Here is a 22718-nt window from a genome sequence, read left to right as displayed (position 1 = left end):
TAGCAAATTTGTGGTGCCTGCGTCAAGCCTATGTTTAATATAGGCTTGGGAGGCAATCAGGCACTGGGTTTAATATCAAGAGTGACCACGAGGCATTTTTTTAATAGACTCAAGGCTGCCAAGAGCTAAGACAGGGGCCCCCCAGTCTGTTGGTTTTTGGGTCCCCTATTCTCATTAACACTTATAAAACTTATAGGTCTGCAATTTCAAGGCGAGCCCTTATTCGCGCCTAGGCTGACATAGCCTCTCGCCAGCCCTGAGTATACTTCAGGGCCATCTTCAAAGGAATGCGCTGACCCCGTCCTTTTTTAGAATTTCATTCCAATTATATTTTGGAAGCGATGCACAAAAAAAAAAAAAAAAAAAAAACACACAGTCTTACAAAATTACAATAGTAATAATAAATGAACAAATTGAATAAATGTAACAAAAAGTATTATTTCGCAAAATTTTAAAACGTGCTTGAATGTGCACTAAAATGTGCTCTGAATTTGCTCCATTAAAAAGAAAGTGTTCTGTCACGTGCTCCAAATGTGTCCCACTCGGGATATTTGTTATACTTCGGAATGGAAACATATTTGAGAGCATATTGGGAACACATTTGGGGCACACTTGTGGAATTGCTTTTTTTTTCGTTCAAATATAATTTCATTATCTTTCTTTAAACACCAATCAATGGAATTCCTATGATGCTGCTAGAAATTTTGGCGTAATGAATCACAACAGGAAAATGGATGTCCTTTCTTGGTCAAAGACCATCCATTGCCAACGGTGTTTGACAGCTGCCCATGATATTGCTGTCAAATTAACAGCAAAAATTACTGGTATAATCAAAGAGGTGGTCGGTAAGTAATGTAAAAAGAGTTCTAAAAACTGTTAAAGTGTTCTAAAGGAAGAGTCATTCTGTCGGTGTTCAAAAAATGTTTGCAGATGCTTCTCCAAATGTGTAAAAATTTGTACTAAATCGAATAAGTATTCCGAAAAGTGTTCTCAGAAATATGTTGAACGCTGTTCCAAAAAGTACTTCAAAGTGTCCCAAAAAGTAGGACAAATGTCAGAGTTCAAAAAGTGTTCATAAAGTATCTGGGGATTTCCCTGCAAAACTAAAGAAAGGAGATGGCGTCCAGGTCTGGACCCTGAGCTTGAAACTCAAAATCAATCAACCAGTTCCTATAAAATATAAGTGCCTGTAAAATTAACGTCCTGTAATGAAATTTAAAGTTTTTCTCTTTTGTTTAAAAGATGTTTTTCATCATCTGAATCAATGTTAAGTACATATATTTTGTCTATATAAAATTTTAATCAAATTATGACTGCATCTAATTTACATTTTCAAGTAGCCGAGTTGCACTTCTTGAATGAAATATTCACTGTCAGGAAAGAATTAAAAACTTGGAGGTTGAATTCCTTCAACTTTTTAAATCCTTTCTTGCAGTGAATATTGGTAAAAATCTTTAAAAAAATGTTTGGAATGACATAAAGGTAAATGAACTCGGTAAAGGAATTAAACAATAAATAATTCTTAGTAATATTCCATGCTCAAATGAGCCAATTTATTAATCTAAATCAGTTTTTTAATTTTTTGTTCAATCCTCAAACGGTGTGTATGTGTGTGCTTTTTATTTATTTATTTTTCAAAAAGTAGGGAAGTAGCGACTACTTTTTAAAAGTAGTTTGTAGTTGCTACATTTTGAAAAAAGTAGTTGTAGTTAATTACATTTGTCATAAAGTAGTTGTAGTTCGCTACAAACAAAAAATAGATTCTCCAACCACTGGTCTAAACTTTCGTTTATGAGCATTACTTCTCAATAATTTCTGAGGAGAGCCCTTGAACTGCCTCTTCTCAAAACATCATTGAAGATAATTTACAACTGCGATTTTAGAATTTCAGGTTCAAAAAATTGTCGGGCCCCCAAACTTCTCCTCTCACGAACAGTGCCAAAGATAGTTTAAAACTGCACTTTCAAAACTACAATTTCGGCAAATTTCCGAGAAGACACCCTCCGCCATTCAATTTCAATATATATTAAGAATTCAATTTCGAAACATTTCCGGAGAAAGGTCCCTACATCTCTTCTCCCCCAACACCATCAAAGATCGCCTGAAACTGCATTTTTCAAACTACAATTTCAAAAAATTTCCGAGGGAGGGTCCCAATCTCTTTTCTCCAGAGGCATTGGCTTTAATGTAAATGCAAATTCTAATGCAGTAGTTTATGCATATGAAACTGTTGTTTTAATCAATAAATCTCTTTCAGAAGGTATTTTTGACTTTAAAAAAAACCATGAAAAGGTATTTTTGATCAAAAAAACTCCTCCAGATGGTATTTTTGCTCCAAAACCCCCTCCAGAAGCTTTTTCTTGCTGCGCTAGTAAACCACCAAAGATGGTCTGAAACTACATTTTTTGAACTTCAATTTCGAAATGTTTCCGATGGAGATCCCTGATCCCCCCCCCCCCTATTACAATCAAAGATAATCTGCACTGTGTTTTTCAAGTTTCAACTAAAAAAATTACTGGGCGAGGGTACCTTGAACTTCTCTCCTCCCCCCCACCCTCTAACACTGATGAAGATTGCCTAAAACAGTGTTTATAAAACAACAATTTCGAAAACTTTAAGGAGAAACCCCCTAACTCTCTATATCTGAGAGAATATTGTACTTAAGATTAGGTTTCTATTGCTAATACTTCAATCTTGTAATGACTCCCTCTTAAACCAGAAGCTTAAATCTTTCTCTCTGTTAAAATTCATTAACATTTGAGGGCCGCCAAACTCATTCAGTCCCCAAGTTTTTGACCTTGCAACGGCCATGCATTCGTGTTTTATTGCTCTTAAACTTTTAGGATTGTGTACATGGAGAAGGGGAGGGGGAGTAGATTTACTCCAGAGCTAAGGGCAGTTAAGTGTCCCCGGGCCATTTTAATGGTCAAGTCCAGCCCTGCCCAAAGCTAAAGTAATTTAATGTGTCAATAGTGAGTAATATAATAATTAATAAAATGCTAAAAGTACATAAAAAGGTATGTTTAAATAACTTCATTTATTTTTTAATCTTTAGTAAAATAGTCATTTTCTGAAACAATAGATTTACGAAAGGTGTCTAGAATATACTGAGTTTGTGTTGTATTGTTCTGGTATTTGTAGTCTGAAGTAGCATGCTATATGTTTCATGTCCAGAGCGCAAAGTTAACTTTTATTGATTTTTTTATATTTTTTTATTATCAAGCATTAGTGTGCAGTGATGTTGCACAGGAATGTATACTGTTTTAGTATTGAATTGTATGTGCTAAATGTGAATGAGAAGACTAAAATACTCTTAGCACTGACCTGAAAGAAAAGAGCTTTTAATGTAAATGGTTTCATCAAAATTTATCAATCATAGGGAAACTTAAAAGATAAAGGTAGAATTTCATTGAACAGAAATAACATGCATGCTTTAAGCTGTTAATGTAAGTTTACTTTAGTATTTGTGATAACATGATTTAGTTTTATGGCTCAAACAACCCCCAGTCTGAATTTGTTTGGATTATTTCACTGAATTTTTATTTTTAAAAATAACGAAATTTATGTTAATTTTAGTTTCTGCACATGTGTTGCTTTAGCTTACATATTAATATATCTTTCTTTCTGTCCTTTGTAAAGGTGTTTAGATGGTTTCATTTTTGACTCTGATAAAAATAGATGCGTTCCTGAAGACCAGTGTAGTTGCATGCATGGAAATAAGCAATATGAGGAAGGAAGTGTTATCAAACAATCTTGCAACTTATGGTAAGATTTATACCTGAATATAACTAGTGTAAAACTTTTCAATTGTCCAGTAATTTAATGTAAAAATTGTTAGGAAGTATCTGCTTTGAAGTTTATTGTTTGGAGACATGTAAATTTTATTTCTTTCTCCAGAGGATTTTTTTAGAATAAATGTTCACAAAGTGATTTAAGTGCTACATTATTTATATTTGACAGTGCAGTGACAGTTTTAAACTGTTATATGAAAATAGTTACTCATAGTGGCTCATCCATGTTTTTTTTTTTTTGTTTTTGGAGGAGATGGGAGCATGTCACCCGCTCCCCAATAGTCAGAAATTTATTTTTTTGATCGTGGAAAAAGACTAAAACTAAACCTATCCCCCCCTCCCAATTTATCCATATCCACTAGGGTGGATCAAAAAACTAGGGTGGGTCAATTTCTAATAGCGCGGAAAATTTGTGCATTGGCATCCTAATGACGGAAAAAATAATTTAAAAATTTATTTTAAAAAATTAAAATCCGGCACGAGCCCTCAAGTTGAGAAAAAATAGAAAAAATTGGTAGTTTTTTAAGACGTGTATTTTTTTTTTTTTTTTCAAAAAATAATTTACTTAATTTCTAATAGTATAGAAAATACACTTTGCAGTTACAAAAATGTATAGAAAAAACTTGGGGACACTTTGTCGATCATTTGAAGCAAGCCTTAAAATACCACTTTTAAAATAAAAGTCATTATTTCAAAAATTCTTAAGCTGACATAAAGCTATAAAAATATTCTATTAAACATCCGTTTTAATGTTTTAAATACATTTCTTTTATTATGAAATGACTGAGGACTCACTACGTGCAGGCCCATCATTTCAAATTTTTTTAAGGAGGGGGGGAGCAAGGTGTGCAAATTCAATGGAAGTTTCAACGGAAAACAGCAAAATTATGCCCACCCAAGTGTAACTTTATTTATTTCTCAAAACTGTGGAGAGGGGGCAATGAACCACCCCCTGAACCCCTAAATGACGGGTCTAATCAGGTAGCGGAGATAGCAAGTTGAGTCCCACTCACCATCCTACCCAATCAACCGACTTAGGTGTGATTCATTATGCTGAAATTCTTTTAATTCTGAATTTGTATCAAATGTTTATGATCTCATTGTCATTTACTATGAAAACCTTCTCGGTTTTAACGCTTGTGTCATTTTCCTTCATCCTCTGTCACAAGTTTTGCACATTTCTCTACCATTTGAGTGTGGTATCAAATATTCAAGCTATGGCAAGGCTTTGACTTTCAATGAAGTTCAAAGTCTTCTGTTGCTATATTTGACAACAATGGTAGTGGTATCAGCTTACACTTGAGCCGATCAATAAGTTCAGGATAATCTGCAGCTTGAAAATTAATTAATGAAAGCTTGTAGAATCCTGGCGGCTCATTTCAGGCTTTCAGTATTCTCCTGTCTCCTAATTCTCGAATGTGCTGTGTGTAGTCGAATATCATCGCCACATCATATTCTCTGGATGACAAAAGAACCAGTTTCTATGAATGAAGGGATCAAGGATTTCTTTTAATGTTATGCGGTAAATCTCTTGTTGTTTGAATGACCTTCAGTATATGGTTTGGACCCTAACGCATCCTAATATCAAACCAAACAGGAGAGCATAGGTCTTTACTATAATTTTTCTGGTACAGGCATCCCTCATATAACAAGGTACTACTATAACACAGTTTTGATATTACACAGTACCAAATTTGCGATTATTATAACACAGTTTCGATATTACACAGTATGAAACTTGAATTTAATACTACAAGGTTTTGATATAACACAGGAGTTATGTTTAAAAAAGATGGAATTTCATTTCTGTTTAATACATTCTGTTAACGGTTGATAACTCTAATAAGTTTTTACTTTGTTTTTATGAAACTTGGTTTTAATATAACACTGTACACATCCCTTGATTTACATTATTTCTAAGTCGGTTTCGATATAACACAATATATCTTAACCTTGTGGCATAGTACGCTTTTTGTCAACGGATGCCACTGTTCTCCCCACTTTTTACTCATTCCCATGCTTTGAAACCAGCTTCATCGAATTCTTTCAAATCCATAAAATACTATGTTCCACCCCCAAGCTGACCTTTGGCCGTTTTGGCTCAAGTTTAACATTCCGTTCCCAGGATGGCCACCTGCATCCATTGACCAGCTGCATCCTTGGGAAAGGAGAGAGAAAATCCCCGTTTATTTTCCAAGAAAAAGGGGAGATGAATTTTGCGGGACTGGGGCGCGGCTGACTCGGAAACGAGGAGAACGATCAAAAACTTTGGAGAGATCAGTCATGCTTTCTGACTCTCCAGAAATCTATCTAACTACGGATAAATTGTATATTTCTGAATCTTGTAAATAGCTGTGTAAATAAAAAATGTTAAGTTTATCCCTGGTAACTACTTGCTTTCCACTCAGCATGCCACACATACTACCAACACGCCACAACCTGATTTTTCTCATGCACATACATAATTAGTACTAAAAATAAGTTAAAATGTTATCTTAAAAAAAGTCTCATATAAAACGGTTTCAATACGACACAGAACAAATTAACGAGGTTATACGTGGGACGCCTGTATCTGCATTAAGCTTGTTGGACTAATTTGGGAAACATTAAAGTCCTAACACCCAGTTAGCACAGTATTTCTGTGCTCAGAATATGGAAATTTCAACGAAAATGTGAAATTTCCATGCCATATACTCAGTCAGTAGAAAGATGTATAAAAACTTGTAACAGAGACTGGGGGGAGGGGGGTGTAAAAGTTTGTGAGCATGAAAACTCAGATGGTTTTATTAAGTAGACAGCATTCAGATAAAGATCTTTGATAAAAAATTTGATACTAAGTCAAATTTTTCTTAACTTAAACAGAAAAATCACACACAAATTGGTTGGTTGGGGGGGGGGGGGGGGAGAACTCGACTTGCTGTTAAATCTACGTGGTGAGTCCTGAGTCATTTCAACATAATATAGAAATAAGTAAAGCATTAAAACGGATGTTTAATATTTATTGAAAGCCAAAGCCCTGCCATAACTTGAATATTTGATACCAGACTAAATCGGTAGAGAGGTGAGCAAAACTTGCGACAGAGGATGAAGGAAAATGACACAAGCGTGAAAACCAAGAAGGTTTTCATAGTAAATGACAATGAGATCATAAACATTTGATACAAATTCAGAATTTAAAGAACTTCAGCATAATGAATCACGCCTAAGTTGGTTGGTTGATTGGGTAGGGTGGTGAGTGGGACTCGGACTTGCTGCCACCGCCACGTGATTGAGCCCATCATATAGGGGGTCAGGGAGTGGTTCATTGCCCCCCCCCACTACTTTAAGAAATAAATAAATGTACACTTGGTTGGGCGTGAATTTTGCTGTTTTCCGTTGAAACTTCCATTGAATTTGCATTGACTCCCCCCCCCCCTCAGAAAAAATTTGAAATGACGGGCCTGCACGTGGTGAGTTCTCAGTCATTTCAACATAAAAGAAATGTATTTAAAACATTAAAATGGATGTTTAATAGTACATTTTTATAGCTTTATGTCAGCTTAAGAATTTTTGAAATAATATGACTTGTGTGAACTTTAAAAATGGTATTTTGAAGCTTGCTGCGCCAATCCAACTGATCAACAAAGTGCCCCCAAGTTTTTTCTATACATTTCGGTAACTACAAGCTGTATTTTCTATACTATTAGAAATGAAATAATTTTTTTTTGAAAAAAATACACGTCTTTCAAAATTGTCGATTTTTTTTTCTATATTTTCTTAACTTGAAGGCTTTTGTGGGATTTCAAATATTTTTAAGAATTTTTTAAATTATTTTATCCATCATTAGGATGATGATGCACAAGTTTTCTGGGGTATTAGAAATTGATGCGGAAAAAAATTGTTTTTTGACCCACCCTAATATCCACCCCCTCAGGATTTTTTTTTTTTTTCTGGCTATGCCACTGTGTATCTGAGACATGATTTTGTTTATATTTTTTAAGTTGTGTCTTTAAACTGTTAGTGCTTTTCTTGAATAAACTGAATAATTTAATGAAAAAATCAAACTCATGGTTATGGTATGATGCAGTAATATTGTTTTTATGTTGTTGAATTGATTTAAAGGGAATTCCACTGGATTATCAAGGAATCTGTTATTCAAAGTTAAACGAGCTGATGTGTGCATCACATGACTTTCTTTCACACTAATTTAATGATAATAGTGCCTTGGACTTGGAGTAAGCAAAGAAACACTTTACATATTTTCACCCCAAGTTTGTTGCAAACCAAAGAAAAAAAATTTTTTATTCCGATTAATTTTCCCTTTATTGGCAATTTAATGGTTAACTCTCTAAATATCGCCAATAGTGGAAAAATTGGAACCAGATTTAAAATTTAAAAAAAAACGCCAAATTTTTCACCAAGTTGGCGACAAAACTTGGCGACCAAAAGCTTGGCGATAAAATGTCCAAGTGTTTGCCAAATTATAACACCACTTGAGTTTGCATTGAAATTAACAATGTTTTCCCCAGAAAAGGTTTAAAAGACCCCCTTTGGAGCATCGGAATGCAACCAAAAAGGGAGGTGCACAGCTAGAACCCACAAGGAGTCTACGTACCAAATTTCAACTTTCTAGGACATACCGATCTTGAGTTATGCGACATACATAGGCACATATATGCATATGTATATACAGATGTCACTAGAAAACTCGTTGTAATTAACTCGGAAATTGTCAAAATGTATATTTTTGCACGTCTATATGTTCTTAGGCACTTATCCACGCGTGGTCGAGTCGAAAAAAAAAACTCAACATTAATTCAGAGGTGAGCAAAATTTAAATTAAGGCCGATTTTTGAGTGAAAATTTTTTCACGAAATGAATACTTCCTTTTTTGTAAAAGGAAGTAAAATGCTCTATAAACTATTTATTTTTTTATCTCATCAGTTTTTTAATAGTATTTGAAATATTTTCTTTTTACAGCTCTTGCAAGTCGGGATTGTGGAAATGTACAGAAAAGTTTTGTCCAGGTATCTGTACATCTTGGGGTGAATCTCATTTTAAGACATTTGATGGAAAATTTTTTGATTTCCATGGTAGCTGTGACTATATTGTTGCCAAAGGGAAAATCAGCGGAGCCTCATTCAGCTTAAGCGCTCAGAATGTTCCTTGTGGGACTAGTGGAATCACTTGCAGCAAATCTTTCATTCTAGAACTAGGCCCTTCTGAAATTACAAGAGGTGATGTTGTTGAAAATATTGGTAAGAAAGTTTTGAATGCACATCATGATAGTGAATGTTAATCACACCATTTGGAATGCATTTTAAAGACTGTATTTAAAAAAATGTTTGTGCAAACTGGATTGGGGAAAAATAAAATAGTAATCCTCAGAAAAGAAATTTTGTGGCCAATTAGTTAAAACAAAAATTGATGTCTTGCTATATGCAGTTGATGATAGGAAAAAACTATAAGGTTAGTTAAGCACAGTAGAATCATTTTGTAAATTAATTTTATAATGTACAAAAATACTAAGCTCTATTTTTACAAGGATGGTTTTCGCAACAACAGATTGTTCGGTTTTATTATTATTTTTATTTTTATTTTGACAATGCTTTGGTACAATAACTTTCCTTTTAAAAACACTCACTGAAAAAACTAAAAAGTTTCCGGAATATAAATTGCAAACTGATTTACTAGTATTCAGTTTAATCACTGACACAGCCACAGAGACTGCTCTCAGTGGAGCAGATAACTAATTTACTAGTCATTGATTTATTAGGGTTAGGTATTAACATTATTAGCATCAAAGGGGCTGTATGTATGCATGACCAGAGCTTTCTCCATTCACCCTGATGCTATCTGGGCGGTTCAACAAGATACTTTATCAGATGACGATATCATTGGAGCAGTCCCTGAGGTGTTTGATGATGACAATGACTCAACTTTGAGGGCAATCTGACCCCCATCGTATCACTGTAAAAGTAGCAAATTCATTAGAAATGGCATTAAACTATGTGGAACAACTGGCACTAGCTTCTTCTGTTACTGCAATGCTATATTTAAAAATTGGTTAAATTATGCAGCAAGTCATTGAAGTTCTAACTTTCAGCAGAAAAAAAATGGCTGAATTTTTAAAACTTGTTTGATAAGCTTGTTGGTTTCTGTAAAAAGCCAAAAGCCTTTCAATTAAATTTCGTCACTTAATAAATTCCTATTTTAATGATAGTTTAATTGCTTAATGCAACTTTAAATAGTGCATTTCATTGAGTAGATATTTTTTTATTATTATTTATTCTCTGCTTCAATTGTGTTTCTGCTTAACCAAATTATCCCCAACCCTATCTGAGCTGGTTAATCGATAGTCTGCTGTATTTTTGTTTTAATTTAATAATTGTGAAACATTTCTTCATTTTAAAATACTGTCTTACAAATTGCAGGTGATGAAGAGAAACTAATATTATCACTGGAAGAATCTGTTCCTAACACTCGTTATAACTCAAGGTTTGTTGTTGTTGAATCTGGGTTGTTTGTTTTAGTTTATACTGACGTTGGAGTTTCACTTCAGTGGGACAAAGGAACCCGGTTATATATAACATTGGATCCAAAATGGCGAGAAAGGGTATGCATATAATTTTTGGTTGAGTTTAACTATGAGATCATATTTATTTTTCAGTTGCTTCTATTGCTACAAGAATTCAAACTTTTTGCAATTCAATAAATGTTACTTATGGGGAATGATATGTGTACTGAAAGTAAGGACTTTTTTATGATAGTTCATCACCCAAGTGATACCTCTTTATTACCAGCCCATGTTGTTGTTTTTTTAATATAAATTTTTGCCATGTTTTGAATGAGTCCTAAAATCATCGATTGTTTATCATCAACATCTACGTGTTCTATCTATATGTTCAGAATCATAAAATTTAAGTAATGTGCGAATATCAAAAGTTTCAAAATGCATAAAAATTAAGCGTGTATTAAAGTGATCATTTATGATAGATACATGAAGTACACTTCTTAGAAAATCATACTAGTGAAGAAAAAAAGGTTAGTTTCTCTGTGGATATTCCAGACTATAATGATGGTGAAAGCACCCCCCCCCCCCCCTCCATATTGTGCATTGACTACAAATGTAGAACATTCAAAAAGTTATTGCTCAACAAGAAATTAATCTATATGTTTATGTTAAGAATGATAAGTGACGTCCAAAACAGTATCTTCAGTGTCTAGGTTATACAATAAGGGTTATAATGAAGAAAATGAAAAAGAGTTTTGTACCAATAATACAGAGACATTTCATTGAAATTCATTGAATTTAACTGAAAAAAACAACAAAAAATGACATGTTTCTAAGTAAATCTTTTCATAGATTTTTTTTTTTTTTTTTTTTTTGAAAAATCATTACATTTCCATTTTGATATCTACTATTCCCTATGCTATTATTTGTCGTATTTTATCATGGTATTTGCTGAATTTTGTTGAAAATGCTGCTGACTTTGGTTGAGTTGTAAAAATGAGTTTTTGGTCTTAAGACAAATCATATTTCCTCAAGGGTTCATCCTATTTTAGAGTAGAAAATTCTTAAGTTATTCCAACTGAAATCATATGACTGTGTAGATTAAACATGGGTATTTTTCTGCCTTTATTAAATGAATATGAGCATTAATCAATCTTTTTTAGGTCAAAGGCCTTTGTGGTAATTTCAATGATGATCAAACTGATGATTTTTTGACTCCTTCTGGAGGTATACCAGAAACAAGAGCTTCAATCTTTGCAGACAGTTGGAAAATCCATGAGTACTGTCCACAGCCCCAGACAATTGAAGATGCATGTGAATTGCATCCACTGAGAAAAAGCTGGGCACAGCAAAAGTGTGGCATACTAAAGTCAGATGTTTTTGCAAATTGTTGGTCTGAAGTTCCTCTTGACCATTTTTATGAAAGGTGAGTATTGTTCAAATATGTATGTGGTAATATGACAGTTTAATTTGCATTATTGTTGGACAAATTTGCTTTATATTTACATTCATTTTTGAATCAAAAATAATTCTTGCTTTTACAATTAGTTTTCTTTTCCACACATAAACAAATTCCTTTCCACACATAGAAAGTTTTGCAAAAAAAATCATAGTTTTCTTCTCTTTTAACAAATTAACAGTATATAAAAAAAATTATTGGTAGTATATATGTTTGATATTAAATGCACCTAGAAATATTAGTAATTAATCGTGTGGTAGAGATGTTAAATGTTGAACTTTATTATGTTTACATACTGAATTTGTTTTGGCAAATTACTTTGTAAGTGTCAGAAATATAGTTGCATTATCTTTCTGAAGTGAGCACAAAAATCTTAAACTGCAACTTCTCCATCTCCACAGCTGTGATGCTTTTAATATGTGGCGAAGAATTTTTCTTAGAATTGTAAAGAAGCTTATGGCGTAATATATATTCTAAAACACAAGAATATGTTTTTTGAATTGATAAGTTTATAGCTTAATAATGCAAAAATAATTTCTTAATTGGTTAACTCTATTTTCATATTGCAATTACACTCATTTTCACGGAATAGAATGTGGTATTGGTTGTACTATTCACAACTGTTTGTTATGAAATATACAACATTTTTCATAATGTGTAGGATAAAATAACTTTTGATAATAACTCCTTCTCATGCAAGTGAATTTAAATGATACTTAAATTTAATTCAAAGTATTTTTTGTGGATATAAAACTGATACTGTACATATGGATATGCACGGTATCCATATATTCAAAGCATATGGATATGCTTTGAAGTTGAGCTCCGATTCCGAAACATATTTCCTTCTTCCGCATTTCAACTAGAACTGAAGTTGTTTTCAGACTATCAACATATAGTCTATTTATTGAAAAATTAACATCTACATGATTGGCGATCAAGGTTGAAGTGCTAAAAATATGCTAACATAATCAATTGTCAATAACTGTCAATAACTGTGTCAATAATGTTAGTCCCATACTTTCAAGAATGCTAATTAAGTATTGTACTTTGCAACAGGCACATTTGATTAGAATTACGTGCGGTCAACAGATTACAGTAAATTTTGAATAAGAACCCTTAGTAAAATCACCTATGTAGTATCGTTTAAATAACTGATCATATTAACGCTATGTAGTTGTCTACATGTGATTGTCACATCCACATAATGTGCTGAATGTCATAAATCATTGTTACATAAATCTGTATATTAATTATTAATGAAGTAACTTTGACTTAATTTCTTTTACTGTATAGGTGTGTGTTTGATTCTTGCGCTTGTGATACGGGGGGAGATTGTGATTGTTTATGTACTGCTATTGCTACGTATGCTTATGAATGTAGTATGCACGGAATCCCTATCAAGTGGAGGAGCCAAGAACTTTGCCGTAAGTTTGAAATAACAAAAATTATAGTGCTGCTTTTGTTTTGTGCTGTTAAGTGTGATTGCTTTTTCTTTCATGTTGTTTTGTGTTAAAGCCAATAAGATTACCTGAAATGCTGTTCAATTCTGCAAGAGAAAAAATCAAACTTGTGCACAATGTGCTATGTTAGTAGTCTTGAATATTACTTGCTACAAAATAGAGAAAGAAAGAAAAGAAAATACTTTTTAATAAGAATACACCCACATCTTATAACACCCATAAGCCATAGTAAAATTCGCTCCCTGCTGGCTTGACCGTCATGCTCCCTACAAATGCAAATCATTGTTTTTCAAGTGCAAAATTTTTATTTAGAAAGTTGATACTTCATATTATGATACACAATGGTTCCACATATTCGATTATATCACAAATTAAAGCCAAAGTTTGAAATTCTGGCAATAAAGTGCAAATATATGCATAAAAATAATATGCTCATGCATGCAAGTGGATTGAGATGCATTAAAAATAGTTTTTTTAATTTATTTCTTATTTATATATTATTTGCAATTGATGCTTAGGCTTGACATTTTACATTACAACTTTAAATTTTGTTGTGTTTCTAAAATCTCCATGGAAACATTTAAAATGCAATCACAAATGGGATATCTTTGACAGGATTTCAGGTTTTGGTGAAGTAATGTCAAATATCCAACCAGTAACATTTATTAACCAGATACTGAATGTTTATGTGTCATAAATTTGAGTATTGAGGATCGGTAGCTGCAAGTTTTCTGTACCTGTTCTTTTTTTTATTTGTTTATTCATTTATTTTTTCTATTTGCTTCTGTGCTAGTGGTCTTGTCATTTACCCATGTAGATGACCACTTCATGCCTTGTTCTAATAAAATGTTTTCATTTTATTGATGCAACATTGTGTTGTGTGTTTGTGTATGATTGTTTACATGACAATCATGGGTGCAAGACCTTCCGTCTTGGACAAAATTTCCGAGACGGAGGTCGGGACGGAAAGAAATTCGATGACTGTCCTTCAGTTTTTGTTTAAAAAAAATAAATTAGTGTTTGAAAAATATGCTTTAATAACTGAACATTTCCATAAGCTTAAATAAACATCAACATTCTCTCGATTTTCCGCCATGGGTTTGTTTTGTTTGCAACGTGCTTTTGGAAGAATGACTTTTAGACTCGTGCCGTTTCACTTTTTTTAGGTAGCTCTGGTATTTCCAACTCACTGCATTGCAGACCGTGGAATTCTCACTATTCTCACTAATTTTTCGAATTGATCACCTTTTGTCTCTATTTTTCACTTGCTATTTACGATCATTCTTTCGTTTTTTATCTCATTTGCGTTTTTTTTTCTTTTTGCAAACTTAACACGCATAAATGAAAATTATGTGCGCTCTTAAATTGTCTTAGAGTTGAATCTGAATCACCGGTTGAGAGTGATTGCTGACAGGATGAAATGTTTACCACATCAAAGGGCGTCCACATACCAGGTAAAACGGGAACTATCAGGGACTTTTAAGATTTCAATGAAAATAGAAGTTCTGGAAAGAATTGGAGGCAAATTTCAAACTGGTTTAAAACACCGACGGGCAACTGTTCCTGCCTTTTTGACATGTTTCTGATAAAATATTCTAAGATTTGAAGAATTACTTAATTCCAATGACTTTCAATCTAACACTCCCTAGAATGGAAATGGGGGGGGGGATAGAAAAGAAACGAAAAAAAATAACGGCAGCACCAGTTTGCGAAAAAACGCTGCTCTTGCAAAGAGGGTAAGTCCGCAAATTCCCACGATACTTATGTCTCAAAACATTAATATTTTGTAGAATCTAAGAGGGGGGGGGACTCCTCAAGGGCCTCAGAATACGAATTTGAAAAACTTAATTGTAAGCCATTTTTGAAGCTAGGGGTAGTTCGAGATTTCTCCTCTGTAAACTCTAAAAAAAAAGGTCAAAAATGTTTAGTCTGTCTTTAATGATGTAAAGTTGGGAGGGTGAGGGTTAAAAAAAATCGGAAAGAGTCACAAAAGCACTCATTTAGGCAATCTGGTGTGAATTTATGAGAGATGGTTTCGGTGTTCTAACCGGAAAAAGTTTTGTAGCTGATGTATTAATAATGATGCTATACTTAAATGACTTAAGACAAAGGGTATTTGGGGCCCTCTCCCGAAAAATGTTTGTAATTGAAGTCTAAAACTTTTAGGCAGACTTTTGCAATGTCAAGAGGGGGGGGGGGGGAATACCTCTTTAGGCGAAATTCCGAAACTGGAGTCTTAAAAGCGCAACTTAGTCCATCTTTAATGAACATAGAGGCAGAGGGTGGGGATCGGGGTCTCCCTCTCACTTCAAAGCTAAAGTATTCAGAACTCTGCTTTAGGTAATCTTTGGAGGACTTACAAAGAAGGAATTCGATGGCTTATTCGATTTCTCAATAGTTGTAGAAATTAAATTCTTAAAACTTCGGTGATGAAAAGGGGAACCACAAATTTAAGTCAAATTTAGTGAACTTAGGGGAAAGAGTTCGTGCGGGGGGGGGGGTCATTCTCCCCCGAAAATTTTTCCATGCTGAAGTATTGAAATACTATTTTGGCTATTTTTGAGTGAGTTAGGAGTTAGGGAACTCGGAAATCTTTCTTGAAACATTTTTGTAATTGAAGTCTTAAAACTTTGGGTTGTCTTTGGCGATGTGGGAGGGGAGTTGCTCTTTCAATAGAAAAATAAATCTTAATCAAACTTACACTGCATTTAGTGTGCCTGCTTTACACAAGGAGAGAGGGAGGGGGGTTCCCACCGCCCAGCCTGAAAAATTTTCGTTTCTGAAGTTTTAAGAACTCTGTTTTGGGCTATCATTGGATGACTTACGTGAGAAGGGAGTCGGAAGCTTCTGTCAAAAAGTTTCTGAAATTAAAGTATTAAAACTTTTAGCCGATCATAATTTATGTATATAGGTAAAGGGGGTACTGTTCCTTGAAAAAATGTAGTAACTGAAGCCTTAAAAACTCAAATTAAGGGCGTTTGTGGTAAACTTAGAGGAAGGTGTTCGGGAGTTCTCTTTCGAAAATTTTTTGATGCTAAAATATTTAAAACGCTTCTTTAGACTGTATTTGAGTGCCTTTTGAGGGATATGATTCGGGGGCCCTCCCTGGGGTGAGGAATCAGTTCCCCTGTTGTTTTTTTTTTTTTAATTAATGAACATACATATATACTTCCCTGAAGCTTTTTTTCTTTATTGCTAATTTTACCACCTGCTATTTTATGAAAGAATTCTTTTACAAATGAAGACTGTGTGGGGGAATGGTGCCAGTTACCATAATTGCTCATATCCTTCCTCCACCTTTCCTTCTTTTGTGGTTTGTTCGTTCCATCTTGGGTAGACTTTCCGATCAGAACTGATTTATGTTGCAAAAGTGAAATTCTTATGTCGCAATCGATTTTATTGCTGCAATAAAAATATTTACGATCGGCAAAAGATTAATGGCAGGGAGCCCCAAATGCAATTACCCCTAACATCATCCAACATCGTCTAAAATTGCGTTTTTGGAACTTCAATTTCGAAAAATTGCAGAAGGAGAGTTCTTGAACGCCATCCCTTCAAATGCATTCGAAAAGCTTGCAAATGTTATGAAAGATGGAGTACAGTTTTGTTTTCAAAGCTTCAATTTAGGGGAGAGCCAGCCCCCCCCCCCCCGCCCCCCACTTTCTCCAATATTTTTTGAAGATCGCCCAATATTGTGATTTTGGGACCATCAGTTTGAAAAAATTGATGTAAGAGAGTCCCTGAACCCCTCCTTTCCCTGAACTTTACCAAAATGGCCTACCATTGCATTTTTTGGACTTATATTTAAAAAAAATTCTGGGGGTCAGCCTCTATACCCCCTGTTATTGCCGGTTTTTAGATTTTTTGAACTGCAATATCAAAATGTTTAAATATTACTATTTTAACTGGGTCCATGTTGACAGAAAAGACAGAAGCTTAAAATTCAGATTAAATACAGATTCCAAAACTGCCATTGTTAAAATCTGCAACACTTATACTCATAAATTTTTCCTTAAGCAGGCATGTCAGGGGCGGGACGGAGAGGGGGGGGGAATCAAAATATTTTCCGTCTTGAACACATCACCAAACTTGCACCCATGATGACAATAATAATAAAGGGAATTTAAGTGTATAAAAATTTGTTTTTGTCTTTTGCAGCCATCCAATGTGAAGAGTGTTCCACCTATGATGGTTGTGTTCCTTCTTGCCCTCCCAAAACATGTGAAAATAAGTTTCTTTACGGGAAGATTTCTGAAAACTGTTTGACTGGTTCTTGCACAGAAGGTTGCAAGCCAAAACCTTGCCCTCCTGGACAAATCTACAACAATGGAAGAGAATACAAGTGTGTGCCTCAGACAGATTGCGTAGTCCCTTGCCTTGAAGTTAATGGCAAAGTCTATAATGAAGGAGACAGGATTACAGATGTTGAAATAGTTGATGCTTGCCAGTCATGGTATTAAAATTAAAAATAACTTATTACTTTTTTTATTTATTGTTATTTAAAATAGGCTTATGTTTACAATGCTTTTTGCGACAATACTTATGTTTACAATATTTCAAATTATCTTGTTCATTTCATTCATGTATTCAAGTAATAAGAAAGAAAAATGTATGTAAATAAGCTAATTTTATGGTAAACTAGGAAACTTAATTTATCTCGTATCAAGATTTTTATACTTAAAAGGACTTTTCTAATGTTAAGTGCTTTTTATCTGTGAAATTTTATTTTCGTAAATTTTATTTTATTTCAAAATGTTTTTATGTCAAAAACATTTTGGAAAAGCCACATTAATGAACTTCTACAGGAACTAGAATTTGGGCTATTTAACCTATTAAAATAATATAGTAATTAAGTTTTCAAACTGTCAAAGTACATTATAAATTATTAAAACCCCAAAAATGAAATCAAATATTAAAAAAGTGCAGTGAAACATGAATGTAGTAGAAAAATATTTTTCAGTGTTCAAGAAAAGATACTTGAAAATCTGTTTAAACATCGCACGATCCATCACAAGGGGCTCTGGAAAATTGACAAAAACTGAAAATTATCAGAGAAATTTTCCTTTAAAACAAGTGGAATTTTTTAATGAAGTTTTACAAAATATTAGAATCCAAGTATTTAACATTGGAAAAATAAGTAAAAGCTTAGTTTATGCTAAATATTACTTCTTGATTGTGATTGCATTAGCTATGCTAGGCTGCGACCTTTCTTGAGAATGGAGAAATAAGCTGTGACTAAAGTAAGGAATTAGTCTCCTGGGTAATATCTGAATTTTGGGTGAAATCAGGCATTTTGCTTTAGCAATCGAATAGTTTGTTAACCCACACATGCCTAGCCTTTTTTTTGTAATAAGTTTATAGCTGATGTGTAACTTAAATAGTAAAAGTAATAATATAAAATAGTTACTCTCATCAAAGTCATTCGAATTTCCAACATAAGAGCACTTTTCTTTTTGGTTGTTCATTCAACATTCTATAGTAAAAACAGTTTTTGAAGCATTATTAATAATCTATTTTGGGTTTTGTGCAAGAATTATTCAAATTAACACAATGAATTTTCTAGTTTATATTTTGTTTTAGGTCATAGTTTTATTATAGACAAAATTATTTTGTTTTTTAGTATATTTTTTTAATCCAGCCAATTTTCCTAGTTTTTGTTCTTTTTACCGCTGTCCTGACAAAAATACTATTTTTCCGGCAAAATGACCGGTTTTAAGTTTAAACAAAACTGTTAAATGATAGATTTCTCCAAGTGCGTGTTTTGTGTCTTATTTTTTTAGGCATGTATATAGGCTGAAAATATAAATGAAAAAATTTTACTGAAGTAATTTTCATTTAAAATAGAAAATGCCTATAAAAAAAATATCACAGAATTTCTGAATGTTTTCTAATTAAATAGCTTAAAATTTTTGAAAAAAAAAATTATTATTTATTTATGATATAATGCATTAATTAAAAGTAGCTAAGAAGCTGATTTAAAAAAAATTATAAAAATGTACAAACTTCAAAAAAAAAAAAAAGTTAAAATATTCAGAAAAAAGAGAGCAAAATGTAACAGTAGGTGTGTTTTGTGTCAAAAAAAAAAAATCTTTTTATATTTTTTTCCCAGTTAATTGAATAACATGTAATTTATATTTGCATCTAGTCACTGTCTCAAAGGATCCATAAGCTGCTCTGGAAACCCTTGTGCCAACATAGAAGCCCCACGGCCTTGTTTTGAGTCAGGATGGACACCATGGATGAACACACCATCCATTATTGGAGGAGACTATGAAGAGTTATCTGACCCCCTCCTTAAATCTGTGTATCAAGATTACTGTGGGATAGCTAATATAACCGACATCGAATGCCGAGTTGCCGACACTAAAATCCTGTTGAGAGAAACTGGACAGATAGCTACTTGCACATTGCCTCTTGGACTATCATGTCGTGATAATGAACAGGATAGTAGCATCTGCAAGGATTATGAAATACGTGTATTTTGTGATTGTGGTGAGCAAGCTTTTTTATGTTGCATCTGATAATTTTAAACTTACCAATTCTTTGGGAAGGAGGGGGGGGGGTGTAATATTGCATTTTTATTTTTCATGCATTTTTAATTTAATCAGGAAACATTTTGATGTAAAACTTCAAGCTCCCTTGAGGCATTTTGCCAAGGAAGGAATATTTTAAAATATCTCCTCTCAGCCAGGGGGGGGGGGGGGATTGTCAAGTTAAAATGTAATTTGATGTAATTTGGATTACATTTTAAGTTGTATAAGAGTTTTCAAATGTTTGGTTTATCTGCTTGATCAGAGTTTTTGAAAGACTATCTGCCCTTGTAATAACCTAGTTCAATTACAAAGATCTTTGTCATCTGCTGCATAGAATTTATGACTTAAGTCAGCTGTTTTAATATAAGTTATTTGAGAGTTTACAAAAAAAATATACTTAGCAGATACTGTCGAACCTCCATGTAAGGTCACCCCTCAGAACTTTCTAAAGCTGACCTTATAAGCAGAGTTACTAAGGAAAAAAAATTCAGCTCTCTTATATCATTTTTAAAAATGTCTTATGACATTTATGCTTAGAATGAGTATTTGTACTTGCTTCAACACTTCAGTATCACTCATTAGATCTTCCTTCTACTACTTTTTCTGCTCTTTATACTAAGTTGGTTGAAAAAATAACTTTTCAACTATAAAATATTGTGCACCATGGAAAATTTTTGGAATTAACTCTGTGTGATGTTGAAATTAACTAAAGAAAATCAGACGAAAGTAATCATTCAACACCTGACGATGTATATGCTAATACAACAACAACAACAACATAGAATTACTGTTCAGTGAAACAGGTCTAACGAAAAGTGATCTTATATTGAGGCCTGACTGTACTTGTAAAAAATAAACCAATTGTAATTGTTTTTCACTAACTGGAGCATTTTCACAAAATAAATAGTAAGGAGAACCAAGAGTATTAAATAGAATTATATAGTTAATTTTTGTAGACTCATAATTTTTTATTTTAATAAGTGTTGAAACTGTAAGTTAGTAAATAAAAATGTTTAAAACTATTGAAAAAAGTATTTCTTCATGTCTCAAAATATAATTAAATAACACATTAAACTTTAAAAAATAATAATAAAATTAAAAAAAAATAATGATAAATCAATGCCATTAGTACAAAAATTTTTTCTTTAATAATCTGTTACAATATGTTAAATTATCATTTCGTTATTAAATACATTAGTTATTTAATGATGGAGTCACAGCAGCCGATGAAATCAATGAAATATTATGATACAGGTCATCAATGATCATGTTTGACAATGACCACTGTTTCTAATTAAAGGCTCCTATCCTTTTTGACTTGAAGATAGGTCTCATTCTAACTACCTTGCTAGATACAAACAACTCTCATCCCATATAGAAATATTGGAGCTTTTCTTTGATGCATAGTTTTAATATGTATGAGTATTTTTTCACCTACATGTTAAAGGATTGATGTGAAAATTTTTACTTAATATTAGAATGAACTACTTTTACATTGGAACCCCAATTTTAATGTGTTTTGTTCGACCATTTTAAAAGATGATTCTGCAAAAAAAAAAAAAAAAAAACCTGCTCAAAGATTTTAATTTCGGTGATGTATTTCTTTATAATTAACTGTGTTGTCAACATTTTATGATAATTTATTTACTTTATACAAAACAGGAAATTTTACTAAAATACTATTCATATTTTGATAAAATAAAAAGAGAGTTTGGAAAATTTAGGATGATACAACTAATTGGTTTTAACTCCAATGTAATTATAGGCGTTTTTGTTTATTATGTAAAGTTTTTTATTTATAAAATGATTTAAAATGTTCATGCAATCATTGCACAGGAAATAATTTTCATGAAATTATTTAGGTCCTCAACTGCCAATTGAAACAACTCCAATCGCTACAACGACTGTGATTGCAAAGCTGCCACCACTTTGTAAGCAAACAGGGTGGACTGATTGGATGTCTGCAAGTTTACCAAATGAGGAAGGAGAATCTGAAACCTTAGACAACTTGAGAGTGAAACACTCCTTTTGCTCTGAAAATGAAATAATAAAGATTGAGTGTCGTTCGATTTTGTCTTGGAGGTATATTCATGGGAATGATGCAGATGTCATTTGTAACAAGAAGTTTGGACTATTGTGTAAGGGCCAGAACTGTGATGATTACGAACTGAGAGTATATTGTAATTGTGAAATAGAAGGTAATTTTCTTGAATTCTTCACTGAAAATTATAGTTATTATGTTGATCAGAACTAAAACTATACACTATCAGTCAATGTTGGTTCCATTTAATATTACTGACTAATGGTTTGCTGACCAAAGCTCAGCTGGCTAAAATGAGTAGGTGATTCAGATTTTGCTTACAATTTAGCTGACTGGTATTATTCTGTATGTACAAAAATGTTTTCCAATGCAATATTTTTTTCTTTCCTGCAAAGCAAAATACTTGAATAGATAAAAATAAAAAGAAGTTAAGAACTTTGTAAGTCATATTAATTAGCATGTGGGTGGCTTATGAATTATGGCTGACAGACCGGCATATCACTTCCAGTTTTCATTCTGTGGAAGAGTGTCTACGGGAATTAAGTGCCTCAGAATCCAGTAGGCCGTAAATTTATGTTCACCAGCAATTATTCATAAGTTTAAATGTATTTTACATTGTGATTTGTGACTGAAATTTTGAGCCTGATGCCAAGGTACAAAATATGCAGTTCACTAGTTTTTGTTTTCAATTACATTCTGCACCACCTTTTTTCTTTACAATGCTCGCTTTTTTTTCAGTAAACTGTATTTAATTACATGGAACAGAAACGTTTGTTTGAATTTAATGTATATCTGCAAAGGAGAAATTTAATTGTGTACATAACATTCATATTTAATACACCGCCAGCTCAGTCAATTCCAGCCGAGGACTGCAGTTTTGTACTTATTAGCACTCAACAGCCCGGCATAGGAGTGACTGAACTGGAGGTGGAAAACCT

The 22718-nt window shown here is 33.0% G+C and overlaps 2 protein-coding genes across 2 annotated transcripts in view; both read left to right on the top strand.

Annotated features, from left to right (window-relative positions):
* LOC129218178 (SCO-spondin-like) overlaps window positions 1–19412 on the top strand; it is a gene marked incomplete at its 3' end in the record, with an annotated part of 50833 nt that extends 31421 nt beyond the window's left edge. The window contains exons 15-21 of the mRNA XM_054852400.1: window positions 3640–3765; window positions 8751–9007; window positions 10205–10386; window positions 11448–11710; window positions 13040–13170; window positions 17365–17659; window positions 19352–19412. Coding sequence (XP_054708375.1) covers window positions 3640–3765; window positions 8751–9007; window positions 10205–10386; window positions 11448–11710; window positions 13040–13170; window positions 17365–17659; window positions 19352–19412 — 1315 coding nt within the window. The remainder of the gene's footprint in view (window positions 1–3639; window positions 3766–8750; window positions 9008–10204; window positions 10387–11447; window positions 11711–13039; window positions 13171–17364; window positions 17660–19351) is intronic.
* A 33-nt stretch (window positions 19413–19445) lies between these two features.
* The window catches only part of LOC129218171 (hemocytin-like), a 123144-nt gene continuing 119871 nt past the window's right edge, over window positions 19446–22718 (top strand). The window contains exons 1-2 of the mRNA XM_054852388.1: window positions 19446–19698; window positions 21602–21937. Coding sequence (XP_054708363.1) covers window positions 19446–19698; window positions 21602–21937 — 589 coding nt within the window. The remainder of the gene's footprint in view (window positions 19699–21601; window positions 21938–22718) is intronic.

The sequence above is a fragment of the Uloborus diversus genome, chromosome 1 (assembly GCF_026930045.1).
Source record: "Uloborus diversus isolate 005 chromosome 1, Udiv.v.3.1, whole genome shotgun sequence".
NCBI lineage: Eukaryota > Metazoa > Arthropoda > Arachnida > Araneae > Uloboridae > Uloborus > Uloborus diversus.
This window is presented reverse-complemented; position numbering and strand designations above follow the sequence as displayed.